Source organism: Lepidochelys kempii, chromosome 22 (genome assembly GCF_965140285.1).
Source record: "Lepidochelys kempii isolate rLepKem1 chromosome 22, rLepKem1.hap1, whole genome shotgun sequence".
Taxonomy (NCBI): domain Eukaryota; kingdom Metazoa; phylum Chordata; order Testudines; family Cheloniidae; genus Lepidochelys; species Lepidochelys kempii.
In genome coordinates this window covers 4,750,411-4,772,049 of record NC_136401.1, presented here as the reverse complement: position 1 = coordinate 4,772,049, position 21,639 = coordinate 4,750,411, and the positions used below count along the sequence as shown (strand labels likewise).

General features: G+C 44.3%; 1 protein-coding gene across 6 annotated transcripts in view; it reads left to right on the top strand.

Moving 5' to 3' along the window:
* The window catches only part of PKNOX2 (PBX/knotted 1 homeobox 2), a 688,475-nt gene that overhangs the window by 532,485 nt on the left and 134,351 nt on the right, over window positions 1–21,639 (top strand). For all 6 annotated transcript variants that reach the window (XM_073320703.2, XM_073320715.2, XM_073320717.2 and 3 more), the window contains one exon: window positions 2,967–3,155. In XM_073320703.2, the coding sequence (XP_073176804.1) occupies window positions 2,967–3,155 (189 nt within the window). The remainder of the gene's footprint in view (window positions 1–2,966; window positions 3,156–21,639) is intronic.

The following is a 21,639-nucleotide window of genomic DNA, read 5'->3' as shown; positions in this document are numbered from 1 at the left end:
GAAATGAATTCAGAGGAATGGTAAGTAAAATTGGACGTAAGCAGTGGCCATTTCCAAGGGAATGAGGTTCTTTCACAATTGTAAAGCCTAGTTCTGATTAATTGCACTTGGGTAAGGGCTACCTGTGGAACCAAGAGGTATCAGCTGAAGAGCAACATAAACCAAACCCCAAACCTTGGGCAGAGTTTTGGAGATTGTGGATCCGATGGATTCTGACTGGGGAGGAAGTGGAGCAGCCGTCCTGTTCTTTGCGCTGCGGCTCTGGGAAGCAACACTCCAGAACTCTCACTCTCAGAAGAAATGCCCTGCTGCAGAGGTGTTTTATTAGCTACTTTTATTATCCACGTAGGCCTCTGCCGTATTCTTCATGTTGCTCATTCTTCAAGGAGACCCAGGGCTCTGATGTTCATAGGGTTTGGCCACAGCAAAACACATTTGTATCTCCCAAGCATCATCAGCAGTGGGGGACGTGTGACGGCACCCTTGTTTATACAGGGAAAATGAAGGAAGTGGCTGTAATGAGTTTGCAACTGAGTGACAGAAATTAAATTTTCTTCTCACTCATGTGTAATCTGGAGCTGCTCCAGATTCCTTGGCAGATACAGCGCCTTTTGTGGGGGGGGGGGCGGCATTTCTGCCTCTCACTCCTCTGTTTGTGTCTCTCCACTTCACACTACACTTCTGCATGGGATTTGCCAGGCAATCCCTGTGTCTGGAACAAGCGAGGGCAAACAAACTTTCTGCTGGGGTTTGTTTGTGTTCTCTGGGGGATTTCTTAACACCACTAATTCCGTGCAAATTGTCCACCACCGCTGATGGCAAAAAGGAGATGAAAAGGCCAGCAACATTAGCCATCATTAGAATAAGAATCATGTATTCCTCCCAGCTGAGATGCATATAATTAGAAATTAGAAAAAGGTCAGATCTTGCCATTATCAACTCAATCAGCTGCTGAGTGCCACACAGTCAATTAATTCAGCATCTGTATTTTTTACAACCCTGCGCACGTATTCCATTGGACTGTAACTCTTTTTCTGGACAGATATACTACGCAGTGAAGCAGGAACATAAAATGAGAGACCCTAAGCAAATGAGCTGAGATAATTGAGAGATTTATTTTTTATATATATGTGTGTCAGGTCTTTTTGCCTTTGCCCTTGAATATTGACTTTCATAAATGTGATTGTTGGATGGATGCACTGGTCTGAGGGATCTCTGCCCCTCTTTGAAGCTAACTTTTCTCGGGTCCATTTACTGAATAGCTCTGAAGAACTTAATTTCCCAGTTTGTGTGCTGGTCAGGTTGGTTTGTTGTTGTTGTTGTTATTTTTGACCTTGTGTGTTATTTCCATTTCTGCAAGAGAAAAGAAGTAGGATGTGGAGCATGGGGGTGCAAGGGTTCAATAACATATTGACGTGAACCAGTATTACTGGGGCTGCAGCAGGAGCTGAAAGGCAAAGGGCTTTCAAACTCTTCCTCTCAAAATTCCCTGGAGTAGATGGGGACTAAAAGGAGTTTGTCCCCTGTTTGCCCTGGCTAACCATACTTCTGATGAATCTCTTCTTGCTGTATTTATAAATTGTGCCTCATTGGCACCCGTTATTCTGTCTCCCTGATGGCTTTGTGACTCAGCTGAGAAAGCCTTCACAGTGCATTAGGACAGAGAAATGTGGCTATCTCCTGAGGTCCTCACCTTCCTCCTACCCCTTTTTAATGCCACTTTTATAAATCTCTGAGCTAGTAATGAGCAAGGCCTCATTATAGCATCAGAGTTCCAAAGGCCCTCCTCCTACTATTGCCACTGCAGGCTCATCAGGGCAATTGATGGCAAGGCCATTGAAATGTGTGTAGCCATTCAATCCAGGAGCAGTCTGTGCCTAACAGTTTGTAAAGATGAACACTACAACCTGAAAGTTAAAAAAATCCTTTGACAGGTGAAGACTTTTTGTTATATAAAACTGGCTTTATCACCACACAGTGAGTAGCTGGAATTTTATATGTTATGCAAGATTTCAAACTGAAGCTGTAAAACTTAAAGTTTCAGTTCCGTGAGAGGAATGTTTTATGTGTACATTTTTTAACATTTATGGGGTACATTTTAATGAGACCCAAGCTTTGCTCTAGGGAAAGCTTACAGCCACGTTGCTGCTCTGAATCTTGTTAGAGAGAGTGGCCAATAGAGAATAATCAAACACATTTTTACAGCCAACGCTTAGTCTCCAAAATTTCTTTGGGCATTTCTTTTAGTTGGGATGGTAATTACAGTGAGTTTCTGCATCTCCAAATAGTGAAGATGATGACAAAATGGGGATGAGCGGTAAAAACGCAAGCTGGCTCGCTCTGAGCGGGATGGTTCATTGGTTAATACTGACTAGCAAAATAGTCTTCAACCAGTAGTGACCACTTATTTGGGAAGCCTAGTGTTTAGCAGAGAAACAAAAACATCACTGATGAATTACTAACTTTCAGTTGGTGAAAGTGGTCTGGATATTTGTTTATTTTCTCAGTTCAATATTTTGTTTCCTTTTTTTACCTGTCTTGACATAAGAGCTGCAGGGACTTTGGTAAATATACTGAACAACTGATGGTTTTTGCCATGGCTTCCACCTTGTCCTTAGCTAAATTCCAAGTGCAACCTCTAGCAGCAGTACTTGGAGGTGAATCAGATTGGTGAATTCCATGGCAACGAAAATATTTATTTTCTTTTACCACTAGTGACAAAAATGCCCTGTTTGAAAAGACTGCTTTTCTGCATTAGCACCAACAGATTTGAACTGCAGTCCTAAAAAGGATTATGTGGCAAATGGTACACTAGGTTATTTAATCAGATTGTCATCCTTAGCAGTTCCTAGGTAATCTTGCAGATTCTCATCCTTAGCAGTTCCTTAGGTTGCCCAATGATTCTACTAGTTACTAGAAAGCCAGTGGATATGCACTGACCGCCTCTCTTTGTTTATCCCTCTCAGATGGTGAAAGCAATTCAGGTCCTGAGAATTCATCTGCTGGAGTTGGAGAAGGTGAATGAATTGTGCAAGGACTTTTGTAACCGTTATATCACCTGCCTCAAAACAAAGATGCACAGCGATAACCTACTCAGGAATGATCTTGGGGGGCCCTACTCCCCAAACCAGCCCTCCATAAACCTACACCCACAGGTAATGGCTGAAAATGTCCACCACACATGCTTTCCTAGACTCTCCCCTTGGTCCTTATTGTTCTACAAACAGTGTCACTCCATTATATAGAGTTCCTCCTCATTTTGATCCAGTTGCCAGAAGGTGTGTCTTCCTAATGGGCTGTGTGAGCCTGGCAGAGGAATCCTGGAGATTTAAGACACTTTGGTTCTGATTTTCAGAGGCACTCAATATCTGCAGCTCCCATTGGCTTCCCATTGTACTTGCTCAACAGCTCTGCAAATCGGTCAGAAAGTGTTTCCAGGTGGGCTCTAAAAATGGAATCACCTGAAAACTAGGGGCACTGTTGAAAATGTAAGTCTTAATTTGTGTGTGAGTGTATGTGAATATATGTGTTAGAAAGCAAATGACCCGTGTCCTGCTCACCTAATGAAAAAGCACGAAGCCATAGGAGGAAATGGTGCGGTGATTGAGTGTGTTTCATTGGGTTGCTCTGAATGCCATCCTGCAGCAGAGCACTCTTTCATAGAAATGTGATTCTAGTGGGTGACTGCCACTGGCTGGTAGAGTTTTAACCGTGAAAGTTTATGGATGATGAAACTGAGATGTCAGAGAAAGTATTGCATACGGCTGTATGTCAGTATGCAGTGCTAGTTACAGAGGGGGCACAAACTAATTAGAACCATAGGAAATTCTTAATACTGGTCTATATGGTGAATTAGTGCACAGCAAGCTGAGGAGTAAATCTGCAGTGTTCTAGCATGCTGCACACTAACTGTCCGTGCGCTGCGATGTACTGGTGTTTGAAACCCTACACACTAACTCTGCATATAGACAAATCCTTATCCTCACTTTGAAAAAATTTTAAATAAAAAAACAGATTTTTGGTTACATTTTAAAGTTTATGGAGATATAAACTGTTGAATTTGTCAATTATTACCATAGAAAAAGGGGCAAGATTTTGTAGCAACAAAAACCTGGCACAAAAATTTCATGACGCCTAATCTCTATTAACATTTTTTTAAGCAACCCCTTGTTCTTTTTCCTCTCACTGAGGTCAGAGTTTGTGCATTTGAATTGCTCTCCTGGATTTCTAGTAGCAGATGTTGTGCCCTTGACAGAACAGTAATGCAGTGAACTTCCTTTCACAGCTCTCACTAGTACTGTACTGTCTCTTACCTCTTCCTTCAGAGGCAGCACAGACAGCTGCTGGGACAGGCATCAGAATGCATTGCTTCTATACTATTCCATCCTGCCAGCTGACCACTAGCTTAGTGTCTAAGTGCATCCTAAGGCTTTTTGTAGGGTTCTTTGCTTGAAATTTCTGTGTAGGTGCTGGATGAGTAGCTTCCCCAAGAAGGGAAGCAGGAAGTCAAGTAGTAAATGGAAATCCAACCCCAGTGAAGCCCATGAAATGGAAAATCAACTACATCAGGCAACATGTAAGAAGAAAATTAAGAGGTTAAAATAGAATTTGAACTGTAAATAATTCAAGGTATTTAAAAATAACAAGAAATTACATCTATCAGAAGCAAGATGCCTGCAAGAGGATCGGAGGTTCCATTACACCACTAGGGAGAAATTCAGGAAGTTAAGGAAATTGCTGGAAAATTAAGCAATTTTTCCCTCAGGTCTGGTCTATACTTAAAACTTATACTGGCATAGCTATGTCTGTCAGGGTGTGAAAAAACTACAGCCGGTAGCAACATAGCTATGCTGACAAGCACCCCAGAGTAGATGCAGCTATACTAACAGAAGAGAGCTTCTGTCGGCATAGCTAACATTGCTGGGGAAGACGGTGTTACTACACCAACAGGCCTCTTCTGTTGCTGCTTCTCCACTAGGGGGCTATGCCGGCATAGGCCCTGCTTCACCACAGAGGATGTTGGGGAGGTTCTTACCCTGGACCTACTCTTCTCAGGTAACAGCAGTGAGGCACTGTCAAAGACTGAGGGGTCTGAAGAAGAGGTGCTGGTACAAATTAGTAACCTGGTCTAAATAAAAGAAAAGGAGTACTTGTGGCACCTTAGCGACTGACCCATTTATTTGAGCCTAAGCTTTCATGAGCTACAGCTCACTTCATTTTCCACAGTATGCATCGGATGAAGTGGGCTGTAGCTCACGAAAGCTTAGGCTCAAATAAATGGGTCAGTCTCTAAGGTGCCACAAGTACTCCTTTTCTTTTTGCGAATACAGACTAACACGGCTGCTACTCTGAAAACTGGTCCAAATAGTGACACACAAACGTTCTGAAGGAGGTTCAGCATGAAGTGACTGAGCTGATAGCAAAAATACGCAAACTCTGATTGTCATCGGCTGCTATACAAGAGAGTTACAGGGTAGCAAATGTTGTATCTCTATTTTTGCAATGTGCTTGGAGTGATCTGGGGAATCACTGACTGGTGAGCTGAATGTCTGTACATTGTAAATTGTAACAGTTTATGAAATATGGAATTATATTATGGGGTCGCACACATCATTGCTTGTGCAGGCCGAGTGCATTGCACCCACCAGGAGCTCTTTGCACCCGTTCTCCCCCCTCCCGGCTACCCAGGTGCTATCCTCCCACCTCTTATTTTAGGGACTCCCTGCAACTCCCCCATCTGTCCCCTGCCAGGGGCTCTTTGTGCACTCCCATTTCTATGCCCTCTTTTCCTGCCTCCCCCTCTGGAAGGGGGATTGTGGGCCCTCTCCTCCATAGCAGGTTTCCCTAATCTCCCTTCAACCAGGGGTTCTGTGTGCCCCCATTCCAAGGTCCCCCTTTCACCCCCATAACAGGGACTTTCCATGGGTCCTTCTCCCTCCCTTTCCCCAGTGCATCCATTCCTCTCTCCCTGATTTTCTACAAATCAATATTGTTCTGGCCATTGATGCCTAGGACACTCCCTGAAATTTTGGAATGGATCCCATGCAGGATTGAAAAGTCATAGTTTTTACAGACAGACAGACAGACTGGCAAACAGCGAATGCCATGAGAGGTCCCTTCTGGCCTTAAACATCTGTGAAAATTTCAGCTGAAATGGCCCAAACCAGGTTCCATCCAGGTGTGTCTTGGGACATAAATTCAGTGGATTTACATTCCATGTTTGTGTCAGGTGAAGGGGAAAAGTGTAATCTGCACTAGTGCCATACACAGGGCCCAGTCCTCTCCTCCTGCCACAGATGTATTCTGCAGGGGTGGGCCTGGCAGGCCCCCAAGATGTAGGACTTGGAGTTAACATTCTTTTGAGATGAGTCAGGCAGCTGCCACCTTCTTGTTGCTGTTGTTGCAGACTTAGGCAGACCTCTGCCTTTAGTGACACTCATTTCAAACCTTTTTCTGCCATCAAGATCACTAGAAACTTTCAATGGATAGCTATGATTCTGCCTGAGTGCCTGTGTCTTAATGTGACCTGCATATACCATACGTTCCCAAAGTACCTCTGCAAAATGACCCAGTCTCCAAGAGTACTATGCTTCCAATAGGACTTCAAATATTTTTATAGTAGCTCTTGGAATAATGCAAAGTAAAGCACTTTCCTCAAATAATGGCTTCCCAATGTACACTGCACTAAGCCATGTTTAGTTCATAAACGTGACAGTGTGAGCACACCTTAGTTTGAAATGTACAAATGATTTTTGTCTTAAATCTGATATTGAAGGCTGCATTATCAGGTTATTTGGTTACACAATATGGCATTTTCCTTCTTGCTTTTGAGAAGAGGGGTTTTTTTTCTGTTTGTGTTTTAGTCCCACTGTGTTTATGACCCTTTCATGGCATCTTTCTGCAAATTGTTGAGTGTTTACTAGCACAAATATTTGTGAAAAGCAAATCTAAAATCCAAAGGTTTGATATCCACCAAAAGCAAATTTCAGATTGGATATCCAGACATCTAAAAGTACCTCTGTGTAGTGTGTAAGTCATCCAATCAAATTCAAAAATAATACATGATTTGAATAATAATTATGAAGTTGGATAGTTGAGCTACTAAGGACTTGTCTACATGGCGTGGCAAAGCCCTGTAGAGGGATGTGATTTCTATAGTGCTCTAACATGTTGCATTCTAATGGCCCCATGTAGACCCTACTGGTGCGCATTAAAAGGTACTTACTTCAGGTTAACATAGTCTACTTTAGGGTGCAACATGCTAGAGTGCTTTACAAATCACACCTCTCTAGAGCACTTTGCTATTCCATGTACACAAGCCCTAAGTAATAGTGACTACAGTACAATTGTGTTCAACATTCCCAGGGGAGGGATAGAACCAAAACCTAGCACTGTGACACTCAATTGTAGAAAGAAGGATTTTCAAACAAATGACAAAGCTTATCAAAAAAGCCATAAAATCAAAAGGAAATTGAAATCCTTCGAGTCAGCGTGGAGGCTATTTAAACATTCCTTAATAGAGTCACTGAATGCCCCCTAAGCAAAAAAATAAAAACAAAGCATAGAAAGGCAAACAATAAACAAGTTTGGTTTAATGGTAACACTGTTTCAGAAAACAGGTATCCTTCAGAAAATGGAAATCCAAACCTTAGTGAAGCCAACAGAAATGAACAAACTAGAGCAGGCGACGTTCAAGAAGGAATTGAAGAGCGAAGAGGGGATTTGAAGTGCAGTTAGCCGAAGATTTAAAAATCTCCCAAGAGATTCTTTCCATAGAACAGAAGCAGGAAGCCTGCAAGAGGGCTACTAGGGCACCTTGCTTGCTCCGCCCCCTGCGCGCTTGCTCTGGCTGGCCGCTCTGCCAGCTGCTCATTCCACTCCCGCCAGCCGACTACTCGCTGCTCCCACCGGCTGCTCCTGCCGGCCGACAGCTCACCCGCTCCCGCCACCCGACTGTCAGTTAACTTCCACTGCCACCTGCCTCTGTGCTGTGACTTCTGCAGGTCAGTCTCTTAGTGATTGTCCGCTTTTAGCGGGCTGGGCAGAAATGCTGTGCCATCACAAGTGACTCCAGCTCTCATTTAAGCACTTAAAATAACAAAGGCTCCTAATGAAGCTTGTTTAGCTCTATCTTTGAACAGTGGGGGGAGGGTGGGAGATAGGTTAAACCAGACCGGGAACACTTAGGGACAGTCTACACCTCCTGGCTGGGACACCTGTCCCCTCCCCTCTTATTTTCACAGGGCTCTGGCATTCGAGCTTCTGGCTTAATGAGGTCCTTTCAGCTGAGGGTCACCCCCTCATTTGGACAGTTTAAGCACAGTTCTGCTCCCCTTTATTCATAAAATAAAGACAACAACATTGATAACAGCATTTCACTACCCCGGCATTCAGTACTAAAGTGATTTGTAACCCAACAAAGTTGATCACTTTGAGCAACACCACTCAAACACTGCTGGATATCTAGGCAGAGTGGGTGTGTTCATGTTAATACAGTTTGCTCCTGAAGTCTCTTCCCCTCCCAGATAGCTGTCAGGGGAGAGTTCATTCAGACCATGCTTACATAGGTCTGTCATTTCAAGTACAGAGTTCTGTTCTACTTGACATGGAGTAGTCATTTAAGTTAGGGTGAATACTGGGGGCAAAATATTCCTCCAGCCTGCAGGAATTAGTATGTTTGGTAAGCCCATTTGAAAGTTTACAGGACTCAGATGGCATTTTGATGCATTAAATATTTTTGTTCAACTGGCCTCTACCCTTGTCCGATGTCATAAATCAGTTGCTGGGAGCCTGTGGAAAGCAATGTTAAGCATGTGCAAAGCTTTAGGGTGAAAAAAATCCTATTAGCTTAGGTGCCCTGGCCATCTGATTGTGTTATTGTGCCTATTAATATAGCATTAGAATGGTTTAAACTGTTAATCATGGTTTGGATTTTTGTTGACAACTGAGAAAATGTGCCATATCCTTAGAGGGTCTGATAGAATATGTGTGTCTGAGCTTCAGATTCACCAAGCACAATTACTGAGCATATACCTATTGTCCTTACGTTTGTGTCTGATACTTGATTGGAGCCATTTCTAAAGAACATCAGAAAATTTCTGTCAAAATGAAATTCAAAAGAAAATAAGGAAAAAGTTTCATCAAACTGGTCTTCCATTTTGAGAGCAGCTGTAGTCATTTCACTCACTCCACGGGAGCCCTCCAGGCATGAGGAATTCTAACCTATCATAAGAGGACTGCTTCCCAAGAGGATTGAGTCCCTCTGGTGGGATGAAGGAGGCTCTGTGACTGAAGAAAGGAGATGGGTGGAGCCAGTTCTTCACCGTATTCCACTGCTGCTGAATCTTGCCTCTGAGATGGGAGGTGGGCAACTCACAGTGTGGCTGCAGCCAGGTTTGGCAAAGAACCACCATGGAGCAAAGCAATCAAGAGAGGGAAGCCAACGTAGAGAGAGGAGGACAAGTATGATGTACTCGTTGTAGCCCATGTTGCTGAGGAGATGTGTGAAAGCATTCTACACTACTTGGAATGCTCTAAAGGCTGAAGTTTTGATTCCCAGGTAGAATGCATTGCTGTAATCCAGACAAGGGGTGACAAAAGCTGTATAACTAAGGCCAGGTCATTATCTGCCAGGATGGGATGGAGTTTCCTATCCAACCAGTGATGGTAGAATGCATTACTCATGGATGCTGCTTTGTCATAGCTTAGCATCAGCAAGAAATCAAGGAGCATCCTAAATTATGGACTGGATTGACCAGTTGTGGGTATGAGCTTGCCACCAAATTAGACTGCACCATGGTTGCAGAATCTTCAAAGAACTTTCCTTGTCCCATCAGCATCACTTCTGTCTTGTTTGTGTTCAGCATCAACCAGCTCTTCTTTATCCATGAGCTGATCTTGTCCAAGCATTGCACCATCTTGGTGGTGGTATAGTAGTAAGGGGTGAGGGAGAGATAGAGCTCTCACACTGGAGCTTGGAAGGGTTACAAAGCTTTAACATATTTGTTTCAGTCATAGCAAGATCAGTCAGTTTCATTAAATTTCACACTTAAATGTAAATTGAAATGAGCAACAACTTTGGAAAAGAATCATTCGGAGTGCAAGAAAGAGGGTGTCACGGTTTCAGGGGAGCTGCACCTGTATTCTCCTCTCTGTGGTCCACTCCAGGAGCATCTAGTCAGGACTTAGCTCTCCATTTGTCACCTGTCTCTAGGCAGGGACCCGTATGCCATTCACTTCTGACTAAGGGGAGTTTTAAGACTGCACAGCTCACTGCCTTACATGATGATATTCCCAGCAAGTCAGTCTACCTAATAGCCAGTGCCTGGCATTGTTTTCTCTCTGAGGGAACAGTGTATTGCCAGCAGCTACAAGTTACCACACAGCTCTTCTAAGCAATCTAATTTATTCTTAAGGTAAAAACATGACAGAGAAAACATAAAAAAAACAATAAACAAATTTAAACATACCAGGAGTCACCTATCAATCATATGGAACCCTAGTAGGCCAAAGTCTTTTCAACCCTTCCTTGAACAAGAGGTCCTGTCTGTTTGGTGGATAGTAAAAAGACCCTGAGTCAGTTTAAACTTAACCTTTTAAAATCAAAAGCCCTTTCTTTGTCTATTGGTCTCTGGAAAACACAGTATGAGGCAGGATACAAAGCCTCCCCGGGGCGGGTGCCTTTCTGGAGGTGTTTACAACCTAAGTGATTCACCTTAATCACACCCACTGTTTCTGTTTCCTGGCAGAGCTGCGGCAACCTTCCCCCCTGGAGTTGCATACAGGCTTTGGCCTACCGTGATATATAAACCATTCAGTATGGTTCCCAAAGGTCTTGCATGGGGCTGCAATAACTGTCACAGAGCGTATCTGAGATTCTTCCAAGAGGACCAAGTGAAAAAGGTAGAAAAGCATTAACCATTAATCACCTGGCCATGTACTATTATTATTTATTTGTATTGTCTTTGCACCTAGGAGCCCCAGCTATGGACCAGGACCTTATTGTGCTGGGCAATGTATAAACACAGAACAAAAAGATGGTTCTCACCAGCAAGATCTTACAGTATATAAGACAAGAGACACCGGGTGGATACAGAAAGTCCGAAGGTGGTGCACAAGGAAACTATAAAACAATGCTTGTCAGCATGATAGGCGGTGCACTTCACTGCTGCCTAACAGTTGCAAAGTGTTTTGTAGGCATCACAGCAAAGGAGAGTTTTAAGAAGGGTTTGAAGGAGGACCATGAGATGGTTCTGATGAAATTGACAGGAAGCGCCTCTCAATAATGGGTGGCAGCATGAGTGCGGGTTTGCAAATGTCACGCATGAGTGGAAGTCAGCATCGCAACAGTGCTATGAGAAATGTTAGGTATGATGGAGACAGGCCAGGAAGAGTCTCGAAGGTGAATACAAGCAGCGTATGTTTGATGTGATAGAGAAAGGGGAGCCAATGGAGGAATGAAGAGAGGGGTGATGTGGTCAAAGTGACAGGCTAGGGAAATGATCTTTGTGGCTACGTTTTGAATAGACATGAGTGGGGTGAGATTGCTTTTGTCAAGGTCAGAGAAGAGGATGTTGCAGTTATCAGCACAAGCTGGTGAAAGCTGGGATAAGAGATTTAGTTGTGTGGATGGATAGGAAAGGCCATATCGTAGAGATGTGATGTAGAAAGAATCTGGAGGATTTAGAACCAGTCTGTATGGGATTTTCTAGAGCAGTGGTCGCACCCTCCTAGGGCACCCCCCACCGATGGGGCACAGAGGAATATTTGGGGGGGGGGGTGCGGTGAGGCACAGGCCAGCCCCATGGGGGTCTGGGAGGGAGTGTTACCCAGCCCGGCTCTGCCCCAGCTCTGCTCTGGCCCCAGTTCCCAGCCCCAGCTCTGCTCCCGGCCTGCCCTCAGATGTGGTCCCAGCCTTCGCTCCCAGCTCCCGAGCCTGGCTGCAGCTCCACTCCCAGCTGAAGCCCCAGTCCTGTGCCCAGCCTCAGCCCCCAACTGCAGCCCGGATGTGGCTCCACTCTCAACCCTGGCCATGACCCAGGCCTCGATCCCTGTCCAGCCCCGCTCCCAGCCCAGGGCCTTCTCCCAGCAAGTGGGGGCGGGGCCAAAGGTGGGAGTGAAATGTTGTTAAAGTTGGCTGGGCTTCTGGGTGTGGGAGTCAATCAGGGTGCAGAAGTAGAGGTGCTTGTTTAAGAAGATGGCAGAATTGAAGGAGCAGAGAACAAATGTGTAGTGCAGGAAGGCAGCATGGCCACGGATACCCATCAATGTTGAGGTGAGCCAGGGCTGGTAGGGTATTCCTCAGGGCCAGTCAGTCAGTAGGCAGAGGCCAGCTGGGAATCCTGGAATGACTATCTACTGTCAAAGCTCCTCTGTGGAACCTTCCTCTCCATTCTGCCAGTCTCCCCCTATCTCCTGCCTTGCCTGGCACCTAATCAGCTCCCCCTCAGCCTGTTGTGTTGTCAACACAGTGGGACTTCAAAGTGAATCTTACTAGGAGGTAGTTAAGTTTCACTTTGACTCTGAACCAACAGAGATCTGCTCCCAGGTCAGGGTGGCTCAGGAGCTCACTGAACTTCTAAGAGGAATTAGGGGACAGGCAATAAAGCAGTAGGCTTAGAAAAAGAGGTGACCTAAGACGGGGGAAAGCAAAGGAGGAAGAAGAGGAAACAAAGGAGGCTGTAAAGGGTAGAGACAAGAAGAAAGAGTGGTGGGTGAACAGTGGGGAGAGAAGACGGTTTAGAGGGGGGAAAGCAAGAGACAAAGTCCTTTTTATGATTGTTGTAGTATCTGAAGGCCCCATTGTGCTGGGGGCTGCACACTCTGCCCTTAAAGTCTTAGTCTAATTAAACAAAAGAGACAAAGGTTGGGAGGGGAAATGGTGGCACAAAGAAGCATACTGTCTTGCCTGAGGTCACAGCAGGTCAGTAGCAGAGCTGGGAATAAAAACCAGGTTGCCTGAGTCCCAGTTCAGTGCACCATCCATCTCTCCAAAAGCTAATCTCTATGAAAAAACTAATCCATCTCCAGGACCAAGCAACTCCTTGGGTTGGAGGAGGGATAGCTCAGTGGTTTGAGCATTGGCCTGCTAAACCCAGGGTTGTGAGTTCAATCCTTGAGGGGGCCATTTAGGGATCTAGGGCAAAATTGGGGATTGGTCCTGCTTTGAGCAGGGGGTTGGACCAGATGACCTCCTGAGGTCCCTTCCAACCCTGATCTTCTATGACTCTATAACACTTCTTCAGTCTTGTTGTTGAAACCTGGTAACTCCACTGACTAGCAGTGTCACTCTGTATGCTCTCTTTACATCTTGGCCTGGTTTAAAAAGGCATGGAATGGGCTGCTAACTGCTCTGCACCAGGCTGTTGGGCAGAGCCAGCATCTGGAGTGATACCTGGCCATTCCTTCAGCACACCAGAGGGGCGGGCGGGGTGTGTGTGATCGCGGGAGGAAGAATGATCAGGTCAGTACTAGTTGCAACTTGCAGAAAAATGTATTGCTCTGTACCCCATCTGACTCTGAATCTCCAACAGTGGGGTCTCCAAAGGCCCTTTCTCAATTGTCCCACTGACTTGCATACTACCCCCCTGCGTTCATCATGTAGAGGTGTGTGGAGCACTAGTGCTGTGTAGTAGGAGGTTGGTAGCTGTCTTCATACAGCCTTTAAACCAATACATTGCACTAGGGATGGGCTGCTTGGAAACTGGTATTCTTTCTCCTTACTCCAGGAAAGGTACATGTGACAGAGTGGGCTGGGGAGCCAGTAGGGCTCTGCTTGTGCTGGATATGGTCTTGCTTCTTCTTTTGTTGGGGGTTTGAAGCAGTGGAATAAGAAAACACATCTCCTGTATAGAGAGGGGTTGAAAGTATCTCAACAATGTAATGTGTTCCTGCTCTAGCAGCCATGTTACCAGATTAATAGATTCATAGATATTAAGGTCAGAAGGGGAACTATGATCATCTAGTCTGACCTCCTGCACAATGCAGGCCACCGACTCTCACCCACCCACTCCTACGATAAACCTCTCACCTATGTCTGAGCTATTGAAGTCCTCAACTCGTGGTTTAAAGACTTCAGGGTGCAGAGAATCTGCCAGGAAGTGACCCATGCCCCACGCTGCAGAGGAAGGCGAAAAACCCCCAGGGCTTCTTCCAATCTGCCCTGGAGGAAAATTCCTTCCCGACCCCAAATATGACGATCAGCTGAACCCTGAGCATATGGGCAAGATTCACCAGCCAGACACCCAGGAAAGAATTCTCTGTAGTAACTCAGATCCTTTTGCCATGACCATGCTTCCAGGAATAGGGATAGGATTCTGTCCACAAAGGCAGGTTTCAGAGTAACAGCCGTGTTAGTCTGTATTCGCAAAAAGAAAAGGAGTACTTGTGGCACCTTAGAGACTAACCAATTTATTAGAGCATAAGCTTTCGTGAGCTACAGCTCACTTCCTCAGATGCATATCATGGAAACTGCAGCAGGCTTTATATATACACAGAGAATATGAAACAATACCTCCTCCCACCCCACTGTCCTGCTGGTAATAGCTTATCTAAAGTGATCATCAGGTGGGCCATTTCCAGCACAAATCCAGGTTTTCTCACCCTCCACCCCCCCACACAAATTCACTCTCCTGCTGGTGATAGCCCATCCAAAGTGACAACTCTTTACACAATGTGCATGACAATCAAGTTGGGCTATTTCCTGCACAAATCCAGGTTTTCTCACATCCCCCCCACCCCCATACACACACAAACTCACTCTCCTGCTGGTAATAGCTCATCCAAACTGACCACTCTTCAAGTTTAAATCCAAGTTAAACCAGAACATCTGGGGGAAGGGGTAGGAAAAAACAAGAGGAAACAGGCTACCTTGCATAATGACTTAGCCACTCCCAGTCTCTATTTAAGCCTAAATTAATAGTATCCAATTTGCAAATGAATTCCTGGCCTGTCTCCCAAGATTTGTGAGAGTGTTGGGTCATCCTTTAGGATAGGTTGTAGATCCTTAATAATGCGTTGGAGGGGTTTTAGTTGGGGGCTGAAGGTGACGGCTAGTGGCGTTCTGTTATTTTCTTTGTTAGGCCTGTCCTGTAGTAGGTAACTTCTGGGAACTCTTCTGGCTCTATCAATCTGTTTCTTTACTTCTGCAGGTGGGTATTGTAGTTGTAAGAAAGCTTGACAGAGATCTTGTAGGTGTTTGTCTCTGTCTGAGGGGTTGGAGCAAATGCGGTTGTATCGCAGAGCTTGGCTGTAGACGATGGATCGTGTGGTGTGGTCAGGGTGAAAGCCACTATGGATGTAGAAGCCCTCTACACCAACATTCCACACAAAGATGGACTACAAGCCGTCAAGAACACTATCCCCGATAATGTCACGGCTAACCTGGTAGCTGAACTTTGTGACTTTGTCCTTACCCATAACTACTTCACATTTGGGGACAATGTATACCTTCAGATCAGCGGCACTGCTATGGGTACCCGCATGGCCCCACAGTATGCCAACATTTTTATGGCTGATTTAGAACAACGCTTCCTCAGCTCTCGTCCCCTAAGCCCCTACTCTACTTGCGCTATATTGATGACATCTTCATCATCTGGACCCATGGAAAAGAAGCCCTTGAGGAATTCCACCATGATTTCAACAATTTCCATCCCACCACCAACCTCAGCCTGGTCCAGTCCACACAAGAGATCCACTTCCTGGACACTACAGTGCTAATAAACAATGGTCACATAAACACCACCCTATACCGGAAACCTACTGACCGCTATTCCTACCTGCATGCCTCCAGCTTTCACCCTGACCACACCACACGATCCATCGTCTACAGCCAAGCTCTGCGATACAACCGCATTTGCTCCAACCCCTCAGACAGAGACAAACACCTACAAGATCTCTGTCAAGCTTTCTTACAACTACAATACCCACCTGCAGAAGTAAAGAAACAGATTGATAGAGCCAGAAGAGTTCCCAGAAGTTACCTACTACAGGACAGGCCTAACAAAGAAAATAACAGAACGCCACTAGCCGTCACCTTCAGCCCCCAACTAAAACCCCTCCAACGCATTATTAAGGATCTACAACCTATCCTAAAGGATGACCCAACACTCTCACAAATCTTGGGAGACAGGCCAGTCCTTGCCTACAGACAGCCCCGCAACCTGAAGCAAATACTCACCAAGAACCACATACCACACAACAGAACCACTAACCCAGGAACTTATCCTTGCAACAAAGCCCGTTGCCAATTGTGCCCACATATCTATTCAGGGGACACCATCACAGGGCCTAATAACATCAGCCACACTATCAGAGGCTCGTTCACCTGCACATCCACCAATGTGATATATGCCATCATGTGCCAGCAATGCCCCTCTGCCATGTACATTGGTCAAACTGGACAGTCTCTACGTAAAAGAATAAATGGACACAAATCAGATGTCAAGAATTATAACATTCATAAACCAGTCGGAGAACACTTCAATCTCTCTGGTCACGCAATCACAGACATGAAGGTCGCTATCTTAAAACAAAAAAACTTCAAATCCAGACTCCAGCGAGAAACTGCTGAATTGGAATTCATTTGCAAATTGGATACTATTAATTTAGGCTTAAATAGAGACTGGGAGTGGCTAAGTCATTATGCAAGGTAGCCTGTTTCCTCTTGTTTTTTCCTACCCCCTCCCCCAGATGTTCTGGTTTAACTTGGATTTAAACTTGAAGAGTGGCCAGTTTGGATGAGCTATTACCAGCAGGAGAGTGAGTTTGTGTGTGTATGGGGGTGGGAGGGATGTGAGAAAACCTGGATTTGTGCAGGAAATAGCCCAACTTGATTGTCATGCACATTGTGTAAAGAGTTGTCACTTTGGATGGGCTATCACCAGCAGGAGAGTGAATTTGTGTGGGGGGGTGGAGGGTGAGAAAACCTGGATTTGTGCTGGAAATGGCCCACCTGATGATCACTTTAGATAAGCTATTACCAGCAGGACAGTGGGGTGGGAGGAGGTATTGTTTCATATTCTCTATGTATATATAAAGCCTGCTGCAGTTTCCACGATATGCATCTGAGGAAGTGAGCTGTAGCTCACGAAAGCTTATGCTCTAATAAATTGGTTAGTCTCTAAGGTGCCACAAGTACTCCTTTTCTTTGTCCACAAAGGGTCACTTTGGAGAGTCCAGGCAGATTGTTTGACTTTGAGTCTGTAGACTTCAAGGCACTTGATGTGGCATTGCACTAGCAGGGAGAGGTCCAGAGAAAAATAATGCCATAAAAAGTTCATTTCTTATTTAGATTTACTGAAATAGCCAAATCACTTAATCATGGATCTAAAAATCTGGCCTTTTTCTATTTTCTAATTTTCTCTAGAAATGGACTTATTATTCCTTTGATGCTTTATTGTAGTTCCCCTTATGATCAAAATTAGCAAGAAACTTGCATAAAAGAGAACAATAATTGCTCGACGAGCATCTCGTTTGTAATTTATTAGTTTCTATTATTGTGAGTCACTATAGCAACGGCTTGCATCCAGGGCGAGGAGAGAGATGTTCGATATGAGCCGGTGAGGCTCTAAGTCCCAGCAAATGGAGAGACACATTTTTATCAGTAATTTTAATGAAAATAAGGAGTGAGGAGTTAATGAGGTGGAAAGCCATCCTGTGGCTATTGTGAATTTTTTTTTAAGTGTTGATCTAATTAGAATGCATTGGTCAGGAAAAGTAATGAGGGCTTTAGCGCTTCACAAAGATGTGAGGATCATATCAGAAAATTAGCACAAGTCTTTGGAAATAATCAGGCCCTTGGAGAGGCACTAAACCTCTTCTCTTGACAAACCTCTGATTTTACAGGTTGCTCTGCAATCATAGAGCTGTCCTAGTTTAATTTTCTCAGGGAGAGAGAGAGGTTCATAGAATATCAGGGTTGGAAAGGACCTCAGGAGGTCATCTAGTCCAACCCCCTGCTCAAAGCAGGACCAATCTCCCATTTTTGCCCCAGATCCCTAAATGGCCCCCTCAAGGATTGAACTCACAATCCTGGGTTTAGCAGGCCAATGCTCAAACCACTGAGCTATTTCTCTCCCTGAGGTTCACCTACAGTGATGGCACTTTCTTGTGCCTGCCAAAAAGGAGTTCATTCACTTGCAGTTAAAATTAGTTAAATAGCATCTTTTGTGAAACCGATGTTCCTCTCAGACACTGACTAATGGGCCTGGGGTATGTGTTCCCCACCCAAGGTCAAATTCACACATGAGCCACTCCAAGCCATCAAGGCAAGAATCATGAGTACATTCCCAGAGCCACCCACACAGTCCCACAGTCACCCAAGTTCACTTGCCCAGTCTCTGAGGACCCAGTATCTGGGCATGTGTCTAGTTCCAGATCTACCACCAATACACACAGGGCCATGCCCCCAGGCCCTGAGAGCCCAGTTTCTAAGCACCTGGGACACAGGCCCAGTCCCCACATGCCCAGGGGTACAGACCTAGTCCAAAAGCCCAGTCTCTGAGTGCCCAGGGCTATACACTATATATACACATTATACAACATATGCATTTACATTCTATCTAACATATATTTATATTTAAAAGCACAGTAGGGTCTAACTATAACCTTTAGCTCAGGAAAGGGAAGGCTACCAGCACTTCTGAGCCTGCAGAGTGACTTTCTTTTTCTGTCTTTTTACCTTCTGTTGCTCACACCATTTACTCCTTTATAGCAGATATGATAGTACCATCTGTATACTTCTCATTATAGCCTTATACTTGGACCATGTGAGGCCTGGCAGCTCATTCTTCCTGATGTCAATGATAGTAGTATATATACTCCCCCATGGGCTGGACCCTTTCAAAGCCAGAGTGGTTTCAAAATATTTGCTGGAGGCTTCCAATTGTGTCAGACATTGACTTAATTTTGCTTTCCTCTGCCACCAGTCCAATGCTGTTTAATACTTTCAGATGTGTTACATTTGCTGCTGAATTCACGAAACTATAATTAGAATCTTTAGTAAGATGCTCCACACTAGGATGTGTGGCAAAGGATGCAAAATTTCAGTCTCAGCAGAGAAACCTAGCTCTGTAACCATCAGCAGTTCTGTAAATATGTCCTTTGTTAACATTTCCTCTTTCTCTAGTTCGTTTTCAGTTTCTCATCTCAGCTGTCACCAAAAAAAGAGCTTTTTAGTTAAAAAACAACTTGGTTAAGGGAGAAGGGGGATGTGAGAGCAGCAATCACAAATAAATCATATAGGAAATGGAAAAAAGGACATCAGACAACAATGAGCACAAGTTAGAAGTTAAAAAATGCAGACAATTGTTAAGTCAAGAAAAAGTATCAACAAAATATCTATGGCCAACAGGTTTAAGGATAATATGAAGGATTTTTAAAAATATATCAGGAACAAAAAGAATAGCAACAATGCTATAGGTACATTATTAGAGGCAAATGGTAACAATATCAATAATCATGCAGAAAAGACAGAAGTGTTCAATAAATATTTCTGTTCTGTATTTGGAACAAAGCTGGATGATGTACCAGTATCATGTAATGAGGGTGGAATACTTTTTATTTTAGCTATAACTAAAGATGGTGTTAAACATATCTAGTAAAGCTAAATATTTTAAAATCAACAGGTCTGGATAATTTACCCACAAGAGTTTTAAAAGAGTTGACTGAGGAGCTCTCCAGCTGTTTATGTTAATTTTTAAAGTGTTGGAAAACTGGGGAAGTTCTAGAGGACTGGAAAAAAGCTAATATAGGATCAATATGGAATAACCTGGGAAATTCTCAGCCTCATAGCCTGACATTGAACCTGGGTAAAATAATTAAACAGCCAGTACAAGACTCAAGCAGTAAAGAATTAAAGGATGCAAATATAATTAATACCAGTCCACCTGGTTTCCTAGAATATAGAGCTTCTCACATGAACTAGATCATCATCAATCATTTTTTGACAAGATTACAAGTCTGGTGGATAAAGATAACTGTGCTGATGTAACAGGCTTAGACTTCTGTAAGATGTTTACCTTAGTAACACATGATATTCTGATTAGGAACATACAGAAACAACATGATATATTAAAGGGATAAAGCACTGGCTGAGAGATGTTAAAATATAATTGTTATTGGAGAATTATCAGCTAGAAGAGGTGTCTCTGGCAGGGTATCTCTAGTATCACTAGAAGGATTGATTCTTTGCCCAACCCTATTCAGTATTTTTATCTGTGATCTGGAGAAGAATATAAAGTAATTGCTGATAAACTTTGCAAATGACAGAAAGATTGGAAAGATGGACCATAACAATAAGGACAAGTCACTGATTTGGAGGGTTCTGGATTGCCTGGTCAACTGGGTGCAATCAAACAACATGCATTTTAATACAAAGTCATCTCAAAACAAATAATGTAGGCCAAGTTGACAGGATGGGGGACTCTATCCTGGGAAGCAGTGACTCTGAATAACCAGAGTAAATTATCATAATGGATAATCAACTGAACATGGATAAAGAAAAGGAGTACTTGTGGCACCTTAGAGACTAACCAATTTATTTGAGCATGAGCTTTCGTGAGCTACAGCTCACTTCATCGGATGAAGTGCATCGGATGAAGTGAGCTGTAGCTCACGAAAGCTCATGCTCAAATAAATTGGTTAGTCTCTAAGGTGCCACAAGTACTCCTTTTCTTTTTGCAAAGACAGACTAACACGGCTGTTACTCTGAAACCTGAACATGGATAGGGAGGGGGAAGCCACTATCCTTCGATGTATAAAAACAGGTGTATCATATAGGAGTAGGGAGATGGTACTTCCTCTGTATACAGCATCGGTGAGATCACTACTGGAATATTGCATCCAGATTGTGTGTGTGCACTTTAAAAAGGATGTTGAAGTATTGGAGAGGGTTCAAAGAAGAACTACAAAAATGATTGTGAGAAATGTGGAGTTGTTCTTTAATCATTATTAATATTTTATATGGATCAATCACTAGCATAGTGTTTCTGTATCATACAATATAACAGTTTTTCACCCTAGGGGTCTGAGCCTACCCAACTAGAGGAAGAGGGAGAAGGCTCTTTCTAATGGTCTCCTAACAGCTTACACTTAAGAGTCATTAAGAGACAATGACAGAGCAAGTAGCTTTAATGACTTTAGCTTGCTCCCCTCAGGGAGCACCAAAACCAGCTTAAACCAGCTGAGTCAGACTGAGGTCTGGTCTACACTATAGAGTTAGGTCCACGTAAGGTAGCTTATGTCAACTGAACTCTGAAAGCGTCTACACCAAAATGTCCCTCCTGGCACTCTGAAACCTGCCTCCTGCCAGTGTAAGTCGCCCACTACACTGACTTAATAACTCTACTCCACAGAGAGGTGTAATGCATAAGATGATGTAGCTAGGTCGATGCAGCCATCACCTGTTGCTGTCAGGAGCTGAAATCTGGAGCCGTACTGGGCTGACAGCAGGAGCCCCACTGCCCAGGGCTGACAGCTAGAGCCCCACCTCCCGGGACTCACAACTGGAGCCCCACCTGCAGCTCTTAGCCTGTGGGGGTTCCGGCTGTCAGCCCTGGGTGGTGGGGCTCCAGCTGTTACCCTGTGGGGCTCCAGCTGTCAGCACCGGGACATAGGGGTTCCAGCTGTCAGTGCCCCACA